The 13,472-nt window shown below is 40.7% G+C and overlaps 1 protein-coding gene across 1 annotated transcript; it reads right to left on the bottom strand.

Annotated features, from left to right (window-relative positions):
• Positions 1–877: 877 nt before the first annotated feature.
• Positions 878–12,017, bottom strand: rnf208 (ring finger protein 208). Its single transcript, XM_088435879.1, has 2 exons — positions 11,547–12,017; positions 878–2,726 (listed from the first exon to the last, which is right to left on the bottom strand). The coding sequence occupies exon 2, from the start codon at positions 1,984–1,986 to the stop codon at positions 1,210–1,212; it is 777 nt and encodes a 258-aa protein (XP_088292005.1). The 5' UTR covers positions 1,987–2,726; positions 11,547–12,017; the 3' UTR covers positions 878–1,209.
• Between the last annotated feature and the right edge of the window lie 1,455 nt (positions 12,018–13,472).

Genomic DNA, 13,472 nt, shown 5'->3' with positions numbered 1-13,472 from the left:
AATACCAATTTAAGATGACAAAATGCAAAGCTAACCTCCACATGAATAAGGCACACCTCCTGTATTTTTCAGGCCATAGATTATAAAGCACAGGCTCTATGAACTAGTTTATTTTGACAACATCTCCGTATATAGGACACAACAATTTGAAGGCGACTCTTTGCACATCATGCATTTCCAGCTGTCATCATCCATGCTGTGTGCAGGGGGCTGTTGACTTCAAGTGACACTATGAAGGCAGCATAGCGCTTGCGTTCCACGTTTGCCACTGATCATAGTCGTACTGGCCTGGTCTCACCTGGTCTTGATCAGAAATCAGCTCGTCTTTTCCAAGACAGAAACAAGAACATTGGAACTGGAACATTGTCGACAGTTAACGTATGTAACAACGGTCCTATGAGCTCAAGAGACCCCCAAGAGGCAGTTCCTAAAGCATGGAATCAGCCTTCCCTCAAGCACAGGTTAAGCATGCATACCAACAAACGTCAATAGTGAAGCCCGGGTGATCCAGGGAACGCCCAAAAGGCCGTGTCTCTAGAAGCACAGGCGCCGAGCAGAGGCCCCAGCATTATCGGGCACAAAATGAGCAATGAGGAGGGGCTGCTTTACATAGGAAGCAGCCCGAACCTTCGTGAATGGAAGTGGAATTTGACCGCAGGGTGACACCAGCTTCATCAGGAAGCCATATAAGGCAGGAAGAACCTACCTACGGAGGACGAAACTCACCGACATGGACACCGAAACAACGGAAGACCAAAGACGCTGTCTTCAGAGACACCCATGATATGAATCTAGGTAGATGCAAGCTACATTCTCATGGGAAGCAATGCACTGGGAATCACTGCCCTATTCGGGAGAAATCAGCACGAGACAAGTGTTTTGTCATTAATTTAATCTTTATTCACCTTGAGGGGATGGGGGGCTCGACCTCCCCTGGCATTCCCATGAAAATGACAAACACATCCAACCAAACAAGAAAGGGTGAACAACAGGATTCCAGTCCATACGCAAAATACATATATTATCTATTTATCGAACCGTCTGCATTCATTAGTCCCACACAGTATCCATCTGTGCTATTAAATATATAGAGATAAGTCATCTGTGGAGGGATTATCGACAATATGTGTGTGTTTAATTGGAGAGGGGGAAGAGCTTATAGTCGACAAAGGTGTGGCTGAGCAGCGTTACGTGGCGCCCGCGTTTTGTCTACATGATGCCGCAGGAGGACAGCGGGTTGGCAATGTGACAGGTGCAGGCCGACTGGCAGTACTGGCGCACAGTCTGGTAGCAGCTGCGGTCAGCATCCCCGCCCCACTGCACGGGCCCGTTGGGGTCGGTGGGCAGCCGGCTCAGGATGCTGGTGTTGATGGCGAGGGCCGCCAGGCCGTAGTCGGTGAACAGCACGGTCTCCCGGCGGCAGGTGGGGCAGGAGATGAACTTGTACTTGGGACATGACTCGTAGAGGATCTGCAGGCACTCCTCGCACACCGAGTGCAGGCAGGACAAGATGCGAGGGCGCTTCCCGGCGAAGTTGTAGGTGTGGCCGCAGGTGGGGCATTCCAGGGGCTCGCAGGGCATGGTGGGCCCCGAAGAGGTCGAGGACGATGATGAGGACGTGGAAGAGGAGCGCAGAACGTACTGGTTGACGATGACGTCTTCCATCTTGTAATGGAACTGGTGGTAGCAGATCTCGTTGGCACTGGTTTTGCGTTGCGCTAGGAAGCTCTGCTCCCTGCGGACAACTGGGTTCTGGGGGGACGGCATGGGCCTGGGGGGCGCCACGGTCATGTCAAGCGTCAGGTCACTGCAGGCCTGGTTGACGATGATCTCTCCCTCGCCGCCGCCATCCCACGCCACTCTGGGGGGCGGGGCGAAGCGAGGTTGGGTGACGGGCACCGTGCACTCTCTGGGGAACTTCTCGGACTGGATGATCTTGACCGTGTCCATCGGGATGGTGACGGGCTGACGCCTGAGGCAAGACATTTGGAGTTTGGAAGTGGACACAAAGAAGCTTTAAAGAGGAGCGGGCACCCCTGCTGGGTTTGAGGCGAGCGAACTGGGTAGTGTTATGTTACAGTCAGCCATTAGAGGGCACATGTGGACGAATGGCTGCCTCCATTTTGCCTTGTCCAGAGACCCCGCCCCCGACCCTGGTTGGGGCTCCACTCAGCCTGAATCCTATCTAGGGCTTGCAGGGCTGAAGAGTTGAGCCAGAGCACCTTAACTCAAAGCTTAAGAATGAACAGTTCAGCTTCCTAGACCGGTGTTGGCGACTTATGTATTAAAATAACATTATATTCACAGCTAGCACCAATAAATCATCTTAGATGAACAGTAATACACGCACACACACACACTACAGGTTAGTGGATGTTCTGCATTCGCAGGGCGGAATGATGTCCAATGATCTCAAAGTGAATTCAGTATGAGGTCAAGTGAAACTATGCATTAAGTGTTCCTTATGTCTGTGCTCTGCCCAAATTTTTTCAGCAGGTTCTGATTGGCTCACTTCTTTGTTGATAAGAGCGTAGTCCAGCACTTGAGGGTAGGTGTCCTTTGAGGGTCATCGCTGTTGGACAGCTTCACTTTCGTAAATTCCTGTGAGATGAGGGTTGAGGTTTTGAGTCGAGGAAGTGATAACAGTCTAAAAGTGGGGGCCTCTGTGTTTGTCTCTCTTTCTCAGAAATGATCAAATGTCTTCCAGATGCCTTTGGTGCGTTTACCTGTGAAAACAGAACACAGGGGACAGTTTATTTAGACGTGTGTTTGCAAGGACATGTTGTTGGTTGTCAACTGACATGTGACATGTACCTACTGAAAAATATCACCGTGGAAATTCAGTCGTTTTCAACATTGTCTTTGAAAAAGAAAGTAGCTCACAAGCACTTTTGTTCTCTCGCTCTCTCTCTTCCCATATATATATATATATATATATATATATATATATATATATATATATATATATATATATATATATATATATATATATATGTATATATATATATATATATATATATATATATATATATATATATATATATATATATATATATATATATATATATATATATATATATACATTGATCCCCCCTACTTCGCGGTTAATGGGGGCTGTCAACCCCCCGCGAAGTCTGTAACCCGCGAAGTAGGGTATCAGTTCCTAGATTTCTATGTACACCCCAATATAGCCGCAGTAACCATAAACAACAATTTTTTTTGTTGTATTTTTTGCCTATTTTATTTCCTTTCTCCTATTATTTAACATTACATTATCCTTATTAACATTATTGTATATTCATTAAATAACTAATATTACTTAGTTTGTTGAGAATTTGTTCTCAGGACTGGTTATCTGCACCAAGACTCCGGTGTCATCACGTTGAACTTCACATTTATTTTGGCTGATGTATGGTGTATCATGTAAGTATCTGTTGAACAATAAATCAACAACAATCTTAAAGTCATTAAACTAACATATAAACACTTAATCTATGAATTTACTGTATTTTTAGCCGATCTTAGCGGGTTAGCAACAACTAACAAATACTAACTATAAAGTGTAACCTCTACACAAACGAACACATAAACAGAATAAACACTCATCGCTTACTGAACATAGGCAGTTGCGTGCGTTATCAATAAAAATGATAATAAAGTATAAATATGAGCTTACGTTGTCATTCACTACGTCACCGTAACGAGCCGAATGACCACAGAGAACATAAAACAGGAAACGGAAATGCAACGCGACCCGACAAATTAAAAGCATGCATTTCAAAATAAGATAAAAACGTCACGAACTCTAATGCTTGAAGAATTCTTCACATAGTTATTAACTAATATTACTTCGTTATTTGATCAATACAGTAATGTATAATGTACTTTTTTTGCTTTTTTCAATTTTTGTACATTTATGTACATTTTTTTAAATGATTTTTTATTTTGAATTTTTTTTTTCCTGGAAAAAAAACGCAAAGTACTGAGACCGCGATATCTGAGACCGCGAAGTAGGAGGGATCACTATACACACATATACACATATATACACACACACACATATATATATACACACACATATATATATATATATATATATATATATATATATATATATATATATATATATATATATATATATATATATATATATATATATATATATATATATATATATATATATATAAACCTACTCATCCCAGTCTTTTATTTATATTAACAAAAGCACAGGATGTCCACTGGACATCCAATGTAGTTGTCCAGTATGCATGAGCCAATCAAGAAGTCATTTGTCTATGAGTGACTCAATGACATTGCAGTTTGTTCTGCTTTACAAAGCCCTTTGACATTGTGCACACAAAAAGCATTTTGGCTTGTATCCAGGTTTGAGCTTTTACTTGAGCGTGATTCAAGAATCAAGTTACTTCCTGCTCCTGGGTAGAGGAGGTGCTGTGTGACTTAATTAGGGCAAAAGATTTACTTCTATCTAACTAAAGATCTTGTCACACTGTACTTGTTTTACACAGTAGGGCAGGACGCAAGGATGACAGCACTCTTGAGTAAGCTTGCTCAAATATCGAAGTTGTGGCTAAGCTACCAAGTAGTAGCTTGGAGGCTCCTCCCACTAGCTTGTATGTGAAGTAGACTTTATGTCATTTCTATGGTGTCTCAAAGTCCAGGACAGTACAGGTACAATATAATCAAGATCAATCAACCGTTTACCTAACTACAACAATACTACACATTGTCAATTGTGAGAAGCAACGAAGATCACATTTCATCTGGACTTTCAGATATCAGTGTATCACTTGAGTATTCATTTTTCTTACATTTTCTTACTGCCTCCATTTGAAAATATCTGTGCACTCTCTACTTCATTGCTTTTTAAAAAAAATGCGTAAAGATTTTTTTTACTCCCTGTGGTTGAGATCACAACATAAAAAAGACAGAAATAAGAGTGGTGAAATCAGCCACATTTGCGATTGATCAGCGATGGGCTTCACTGAGGGCCAGCAAGGCCTTCTCACGTTCCATGATCTGCTAGAGCCTTCAGAACAAAAAGAGAAGGGCCTGCCCGCCGTAAGTGAATGGACGTAGCCTGTTCAGTTTACTGCATTCGGACCAAACATCTCATGAGACTGTGACCCCAGGGCAAGTAGTTGGGCCTTCGTAGAAATCAGCAACGTGTCCTGTGATTGGATGAGCTCACATGGGACTCCAACAGTGTCATTTTCCAGCAAAGTGCAGTGAATTTGAACCCGGGAAATTGTTTGCCATGACACTTGTTTTTTTTTCTAGTTGCAGATATACTTGATACAACATTTTTTTTTTTTTTTAGCATTTGTCATTTGTATATGAGTTATTAAATCAATGGTAACAAAGTTAAATGTCAAAATTACTAAATAGAGTTGATTTGAAATGCTATGAAATTTAGTGTTGCTGATTAGCCTTCTGATTAGCTTTCTAAAGGGTGATGTAATCTATATGTATGGATTCTGAAGCCGTGATGACATATTCATGTTATTATGAGGCATATTCATTTAGGTAGATATAAATAAGATGCCACTGAAGGCCCAGAGTTGTAATGCATAGCCCCTCCAATGTAATCGTTTCATTAACATACACCAGGGAGCACTTAGTAATGTATCTGAAACAGATTTGGCGAAGCAAAATATTCCCAATCCAGTTAAATTTAGTCAACGAAGCATTTACGTTGGAAATCAGAACCTCATTATCTGCTTCTACCTTTGCTACATGTGCAAAAAACCAGCATGATTACCTTTGTAAAGGCAGCTCATGTAATATAAAGGCATTAGTGTGACATTGTAGGTGTTAAATCAACAGAATGCGTCTGAGAGCAGTGACTGTGAAAGACATGCTTCCTCCGCTCTGTCAACACTGTGATCCACGGCGGCGTCAAACACAGGAGAACGACTCTCAAGGGATTTCTTTTCTATGAGTGGATTCATGAACATCAAGCATGTGGGTGAGACATTTTTTTTTTTTACAAAACTAACAAAAAAGAAGAGCCATGACAACACCTCAGTCCATTGTGCACAGTGATGATTCACTGAGGCAAAATAAGCGAGCAGAGGAGGTGACCTACATGGTGAGTGGAGAAGTTGAGAAAAAAACAGCAGCACAGCGGAGCAGGTTTCTATTTCTGGTTTGGAAATGCATGCACACATCAACACTTCTTTCAGCCCTCCCCAACGCACTCTCAATAGCGACACGCCTTCGTTCTCACATGATGCAGCGGCCATATTAGACACGTCTCCCCGCACCATGCATCTGTTTGTCCACCCAGTTGCACTCACTGTGGCCTTGTAACCCTTTCCTCAAAATAGCCATTGTCTGTTCCTTCACCCTTTCACGTGCATGTGATAAGATTTAGCATTGTGCAACTAGGTATCCATTTGAATGCAACTTTAGAAAGGAAAGTGGTAAATCAGATCAGGTTAGAAAAAAATGCCACGTGATGAGAAAAGTTTATACCCAGAATCAAATAGGACATAAAAGTGGAAAAATAGAGAGTCTTTATACACAATAATCCATCCTAACAGAAAGCTTGGGAAACCAGATTAGGCGAACTGGATTCAGAAATCTAGACGCTGAAAACAAAATTAAACTGTGTTCTCTTGACATGACAGCTTGAGAGACTGAAGTTGATGTGCCACTGTGCAACTAAAACACACCATTCCATGCCTAAATCTATGTGACTTAATAAAAGACTGAAGCGTTAAACCAGTAATCACCATTCATAACAAAAAATAGGTACAGCATGCTGACCTACTGGCTTGCATGACTTCTGTACAATTTTAAGGGTCCGGGTTCAAATACTGAGTCTGGGTTTAAATACTGGTCTGGAATTTAAGGTTCTATTCTAGATTGAAGATCATGTACCTCTCTGTGTAATGCCATGTACATGTCTCTTTATGCTCATTGATACACTACTTACTGTCAAACAAATAAGCAAAACAAAACAATTCGATAGTCACACTGTATGACTAATTTTGGACGAATTCTTAACTGTACTCAGTGATGTTCAATTTGGGAGGATCTACTGCAATTGCTATGTAGCATATGTATTTCCCAATAAGCAACTTGTCTTTAGTGTCCGTGTTATGTATTTATATCATTTCGGGGTTGAAAACACATTTTTGCAATTTTGAAATTAGAGGTAGAGCAAAGAACGACCACCACGTTCCACATACAGTGAGTCATAATCACCAGTAAGACAACCAGAAAAAAGCAGAGGAAAATAAATATACTTCATATTAGTACTGCTTACAAACAATTGTATAATAGTGGCAAGGGCTCATTCCTTGATCCGACTGCATCTAGAGGGGATCTCTATTTAAACACATTCAAGAAGGTGCCACACTTCAATTACTCTGAGACTCTTTACTTGGTTAGGGCTCCTGCTTTGGTTAGCAACAGAGTTCCATGAAGCAGATCATGACGACATTCTAACATTTATGAACTAAGATCCAATTGGAAAACTTTTTTTTGACATGATTTACACCACATGATTTTTTTTTCTTTCAAACAAAGTAACATTTATTTTATTTATTTATTTATTTATTTATTGTATGAATTCAAGCTGCGCACTGTGCCAGCCCTTTTTAGATACTCCGTTACCCTATGAAAAGAATACAAATAAGTACATGGGATTGAATGGCTAGGCTTTGTATGGACATATAATTGCATCTTTGAGGTTAAATGTGCCAGCTATTGTCAGACATTCCTTTACCCCAATATTTTAAAACAACAACAACAAAAAATATTGTAAATAGGTACATGAGTGAATGTCTGGACTCCAAAAGGACATAAAATTATATCTCTGGGTTTTAACGAATTAATGAAAATATTCACAAACTACTTTGAAACTTTTTTTTTTTACAATAACAATTACAATTGGTATGTTTTCTTTGTCATTTCTGGATTTTGGTGCTCTTTATTTCACGAACAATGAGGTAAATGGTATCGGTAATCACAAAGTTAAAGCAAAAAGAAAAAAAGACCTGCCGCAGTAAAACTTTTTTTGGAGGGGTCAATTTTTCCAGAAAAACAGATCCCAAAGGGTAATGGTTCTCAAACGATTTACATCTCCAAAATATTTTATTTTGGACATACCTTTGAAAAAGTAGCAGAGTAGGTCTGAGTTCATCAGAAACCAGACAATTATTTGATTGTATGCTTGATATTATTTCAAGCAATAGTAACATTATCCAAAGTATTAACTTTAAAAACCGTGAGCGTGGGGTGGAATTAACATGAAAAATAATGTACCACACCTTGAGAATTACTTATGCAGATGAATTACAGATCTAGGCTGAGTTACATGTCTGATCTGTTTTATGAAAAAGTACCAGCCAAAACATTGGTGTACTTTTTAAAGCTGAATTAGTGTGAAAATATGCCATTTACTGAAGACTACAAAGTCACATCTACGTTAAAAATAGAAAGTATTGCGATCACTTTTTTTTTTTTTTGCTATAAACAACACATTGGAGATAAAGCACAAGGAGTCTTTGAGCCTGGAGGAGACAAAGCAGCTAAAATTACCCCTCTCTGATTTGCAGACAACACTACACGAGACAGGCGATAAGAGAGCTCCTCGGTTTTGGTGCAGACTCCACGTTAATCGACGTGAGCCCTCTGCTGTTATGTAAGGAGCTCATCCGGGCCCCGACCGCCGCTTGAAATGTGCAAACTGCTGCAAGATTTTTCTGCAGTTATCCCAGCGGCGTGTCTGCGGCCTCCTCTATGGGTGCATGTGCAAGACCATTATGATGCTAATAAAATCAAGGTAGGCATCCGACCTGCTGATTGTCATCACAAATATTAGGACCGTGGGAGACAAACACACACACACACATACACACGGATTACACGTATCCATGCACGCAGCATTGTCACCCTCATTGTGACCCATGCTTTACATTCCTGGGCTGACAAACAAACGCACGGCAAGCACATATCAGACACAAACATCATCTCATACCTACCTGTCCTCATGGAATAGTTAGCAGGAATGCAAACAAAATTAATGCACTGCATCAATAGAATGCTTTTTAATACTATTGGTGCCTCTGTTTTGTTTATCCCCTATATGGAGCGATAGACCTACTGTCATCTTTTATGTTACTCGACTAGTATTTCTTTTTTTCTGTTTTTTTATTTTTTTCAATAAAAATTGTCAAAAATTCAGATTTCGCATATATACCTTCAAACAAAGGTTTATGGTTTTCTTAGAAATCTTAGTCAAAAGAGTTTTTAATATTTGTATATTATTATGTTGTTCAGGTTTATTGACTGAAATTACAGTAATGAAATTAGGGATATTTGAGGACTGATACCGTATCAGGTATCAGTGCAGATACCAGCTTTATTCCAAGGGGTCGATAGCAGTATTGGCTGATCTCCTTTGGCTGTTTTACGACTAGGAAATTGAAATGAGAAGAATAGAAAATTGACAATTTTCTTGACGTTTTAAGGAACATTGCTATATTGGGTATAAGGTTCATCTTCAAAAAAAACTTTTTTTGAGGGGGAACATTTTATGTATGAAAATATTAGTGGTAATTGTACTTCATATGGGCATTGATAACTACTCAAAAATTGAGTTCATGTACTGGTATCAATCTGAAAAAAGTGGTATCAAATATTGGCATTGGCATATATTTATGAGAAAAAGAAACATTTTTGAAAATAGTCCAGGGAAAATTACATTACATATTTCACATCACTTACTCCAGAGTAGACACATGTAGGTCTGGTATCGGATCACATTTTCACCAATCAAGCTGATTATGGGACTAGCCAAACATCCAATGAAATTGGTTAAAGAGTGCCCAAACTACCTATGTAATACGATCCAAATTCGGTCCAAAAATCATCGCTGGAAACTGTGTGGAAGTGCTGTAGATCGTTCAGTGTGGTCAAATTTTAGTTGAAAAACAGTCGCTCATCATTTGATTCATGCCCTGTAATTGGCTTGCAACTAGTTCAGGGTGTACCCAGCTAATGCTCGCAAGATAATGGATGGATGGATGAATTTGGGTTATGTTTAGCCTGTCCAATGTGATCCAAATTTGGTTTGAAAATAGTGCATGATAATCGAAAACTGTTTTAGCCTATCCAGTGCGGCCCAAATTTAGTCCAAAAACAGTTTTAAAACCAGAATTTATTTAGCCTATTGAATGTAGTCCAGAAGTTGCAACAAAATACTGAAGTCATTGAAATTTTCATCTACTTTGGGTCAAATGTAACGATTTCGTAATTGTAAATATGGGCAATTTGTTTTGTGTTTTGTCTTACCAAATCCTCATAGAAACATTGCTGCTTGATAAAAGGCTAATGAAACATTCCGATCATCCTAACACACCCACTATCAGCTGTCATCTTTTCAGAGCTGATTGGAGGCCGGTTTGGGGAGAAACGCTCTGAATGAGTCATCAGTCTGTCTCCATGCCGACCCCGTCTCACGTCTTCTTCTCAATGGGAACCTGTCTGTCTGTCCTCCACGTCTTTTTCTCATCTGTGTATTCCTATGGGTCGCATGGAGACGACAGCATACCTTGGACATAGCGGAGGCGTGAGTGCGCATTCAGACATGTAAGCTATGTTGCTTACACAAGCTTTCTGGGATTCGGAGAATGATGCCAATAACTGTCCACATTCAAGCCTCAGCTGGTAAAAAAAAAAAAAAAATCAGCACGGAGGGCATTATGTTGTATTTTCATTATGTAACATGCCGTGACCTTGAGTGCAAATCCCACGATTTACTCTATGGAGAGTTGCTCATTTGAGTGTGTCAAGGCTGGTGGTGATTTTGTTTTGAAACGATTCTTCCTCCCACCATCCACCGTGGATCTCGGCCATTTTGCAACTCATTCCCGTTAAGTGCTCTTCATTGTTCCAGTAGCCGCGACGGCATCAACATGGCAGAGGTGCATGCAGGCAGAAAAATGAAAAAGCAATAAGCTTCACCCGCCAGCTCATGGATGATTGATGAGCTTCCGCAATACGCCGATGGCGGCTCAATTGATTAAGGGCGATTGATTTTTCCAAAAAGGCCCGTAAGCTTCACAAGCCGTTGTTGATGTGCAAAATATTTCAAATGGAGAAGCTTTTTTGGCACGAGGGAAAAAGGGATGCGTTCAAGAGAGCCAGTTACGCAATGGCAACATTTCCCGCTGCGGTACCAACGTACGGGTTGGGATGACAGAAAACACATACACACAAACCTTATGCACACTGTCTAAGAGCCCTGCCAAATGTCATAGCTACTCGAGACAACCAACTAACACAGCAAGAGTGGGGAACCTGCTGCCGTGGACTACATAAAGCCTAAGACAACATTTCATTTGGTTTGCACATAAAAACAGCATTCAACCCATACATTCTTATAAAAGATGATACAGATTTTTTTTTTCAATAATGGCAATGGAATTGCTGTCAACAGTCTTGCATGCGTGATGATGCAACAGCCACGTAAGCCTACCTGCACCTCGTATAGAGCTTGAAAACATCACCCTCACCTTAAGCTTCAATGGGATCTTTGTTCACCAAGCAGGAGGAGAATTTTGCAGGATTTGCTTCCCAGCAGGATGAGGACGAAGGGAATGTTAAGATGGAGGAGGCAAGGTGGTGGCACGTCTGCATCATCTCTTCTTTTGTCCTTCACGCGGCCGCTCCGTCTCCTCCACCGCGTGTCGAAGCATCTCCCTCGGCTCTTTCCATCGTTCCTCTTCCTCCCCTGGCGTGGCTTAGTCCTCCTGGGCCTGGGTCTTTATTTGGGCTGGACCGTACTGTTTTCTCCCTTGGTCTTATCAGCCCCACTCACAACAACACCTCCTCTTCCTCCTCCTCCTTCGTCGGTTCCAGTCCAGCGCACCTCACCGCTGCGCATGCGCACTCCTCACTTTTGCCCCCCTCTCGGTCGCTCTCTTACTCCTGCTCTCTTTCCCTCTGTCTCTCTATCACTCGCTCCCTCCCATCTCCTCGCTGCAGCACACACTGCAGTGGCTCTGCAGGCAGCGATGAGCTTTTTAGTTGCCAGAGGAAATATTTCAGCCAATCACAAACATTAACAGCCTTCCCCCACGCTCACACACCCTCCCTCCTTAACTAACTACAGTTATGGACACAAAAATACTGACACGCACACACGCACAAATACACGTACAAACACACACAGGAAGCTGGCGCAAATGCAGATCCAATCTACAGAGTGCAGAGAGAAGGAAATGAAGCATAAATTCACTAACAAATCATGTTCGGTAGAGAACATGCTGACTCCAAGCTGCCAGCTCAATCAAATACATTTCATCCACTCTTGACAATCTCTGCCAGATGCACCACTGTACATTTATAAATGTTTTGCCAAAAAATAACTGCAAATGAAGTATGTATAGCTCATCCATTTAGGTTCAAATTTCAGATTTTTTATCAAATATATGTATGTATATTTTTTTGGGGTTCAGCATGGTTGCTGGTTGACTGGTGACTGGTTAGCATGACTGCACAGTTCAAGGGTCAATTGCAGCTTGCCAAAGCCTTCCTGAGTGAAGTTTGCATGCTCTCCCCATGCTCATGTGGGTCTTTTCCTCTCATATTCCATGCATGGTAGGTGTATTGGATACTTCAAATTGCCCTTAGGTGTGCTTGAGAATGGTTGTTCATGTCTGTGTGTCCTGCGTTGACTGGCAACCCTCATCTGTGACTCGAAAATGGCTGGGATAGGCACCAGCAAGCCAGCGACTGTAGTCAGGATAAACAGCTAAAGAAAATGGATGAATGCATGGAATTCTGAGTTTTATCTGATTTTTTTTTTTTTTTTTTATGTTTCTAGTGTGTCACAAGCACCTAACGCATGATCAAATGTGTTCATATTGTTTCTTAATGACATAAAGAAAAAATATTTATAAACAGCTGTGCCCCTATTTTTAGCATTTCAAGCTTTGCTGGAGCTTGAAAATGATCTTAATCATTTGAATCAGGTGTGTTTGAGAGAGAAAACTGGAAAATATGCAGGACAAATTGCCCGCCCCTGGGACAGGCTCGAGTTTACTCGGCTGTAATCCTAATGACAACAAGCATGATGGAAAACAGAAAGCTTAGTATTTCACTTTGAAGTGCAATACTAGTGCATTGTGAAGTGTAAAGAACATGAAACATAAATACCCCAGTATTTAAAGTGTCTGTGTTTTTTTTGGTTATCTAAATGAGACTTGCGGTATTAAGTGTCACAATGAAAATATTCCTAAGTTGTTTTTTTTCACTTTAAATCAGTGTTTTACTCATAATAAACAAATAACAAATATTGTGTATAAGTGGTGCAACATTATATTTTTTTTTTCTAAAACTTTTGATGTCATGCACTGAATTTATGTCCAGATGGTACATTAGGCAAGTTGCTCATAGTAATAAACATTGCTTCATTTTGACATGGAAAAGCCTATATA

The sequence above is a fragment of the Hippichthys cyanospilos genome, chromosome 15 (genome assembly GCF_059441005.1).
Source record: "Hippichthys cyanospilos isolate Australia breed blue-spotted pipefish chromosome 15, RoL_Hcya_1.0, whole genome shotgun sequence".
NCBI classification, from domain to species: domain Eukaryota; kingdom Metazoa; phylum Chordata; class Actinopteri; order Syngnathiformes; family Syngnathidae; genus Hippichthys; species Hippichthys cyanospilos.
This window is presented reverse-complemented; position numbering and strand designations above follow the sequence as displayed.

Excerpts from the sequence above, each read along its gene's own strand:
- rnf208 (XM_088435879.1), bottom strand. The coding sequence starts at position 1,986 with ATGTCTTGCCTCAGGCGTCAGCCCGTCACCATCCCGATGGACACGGTC.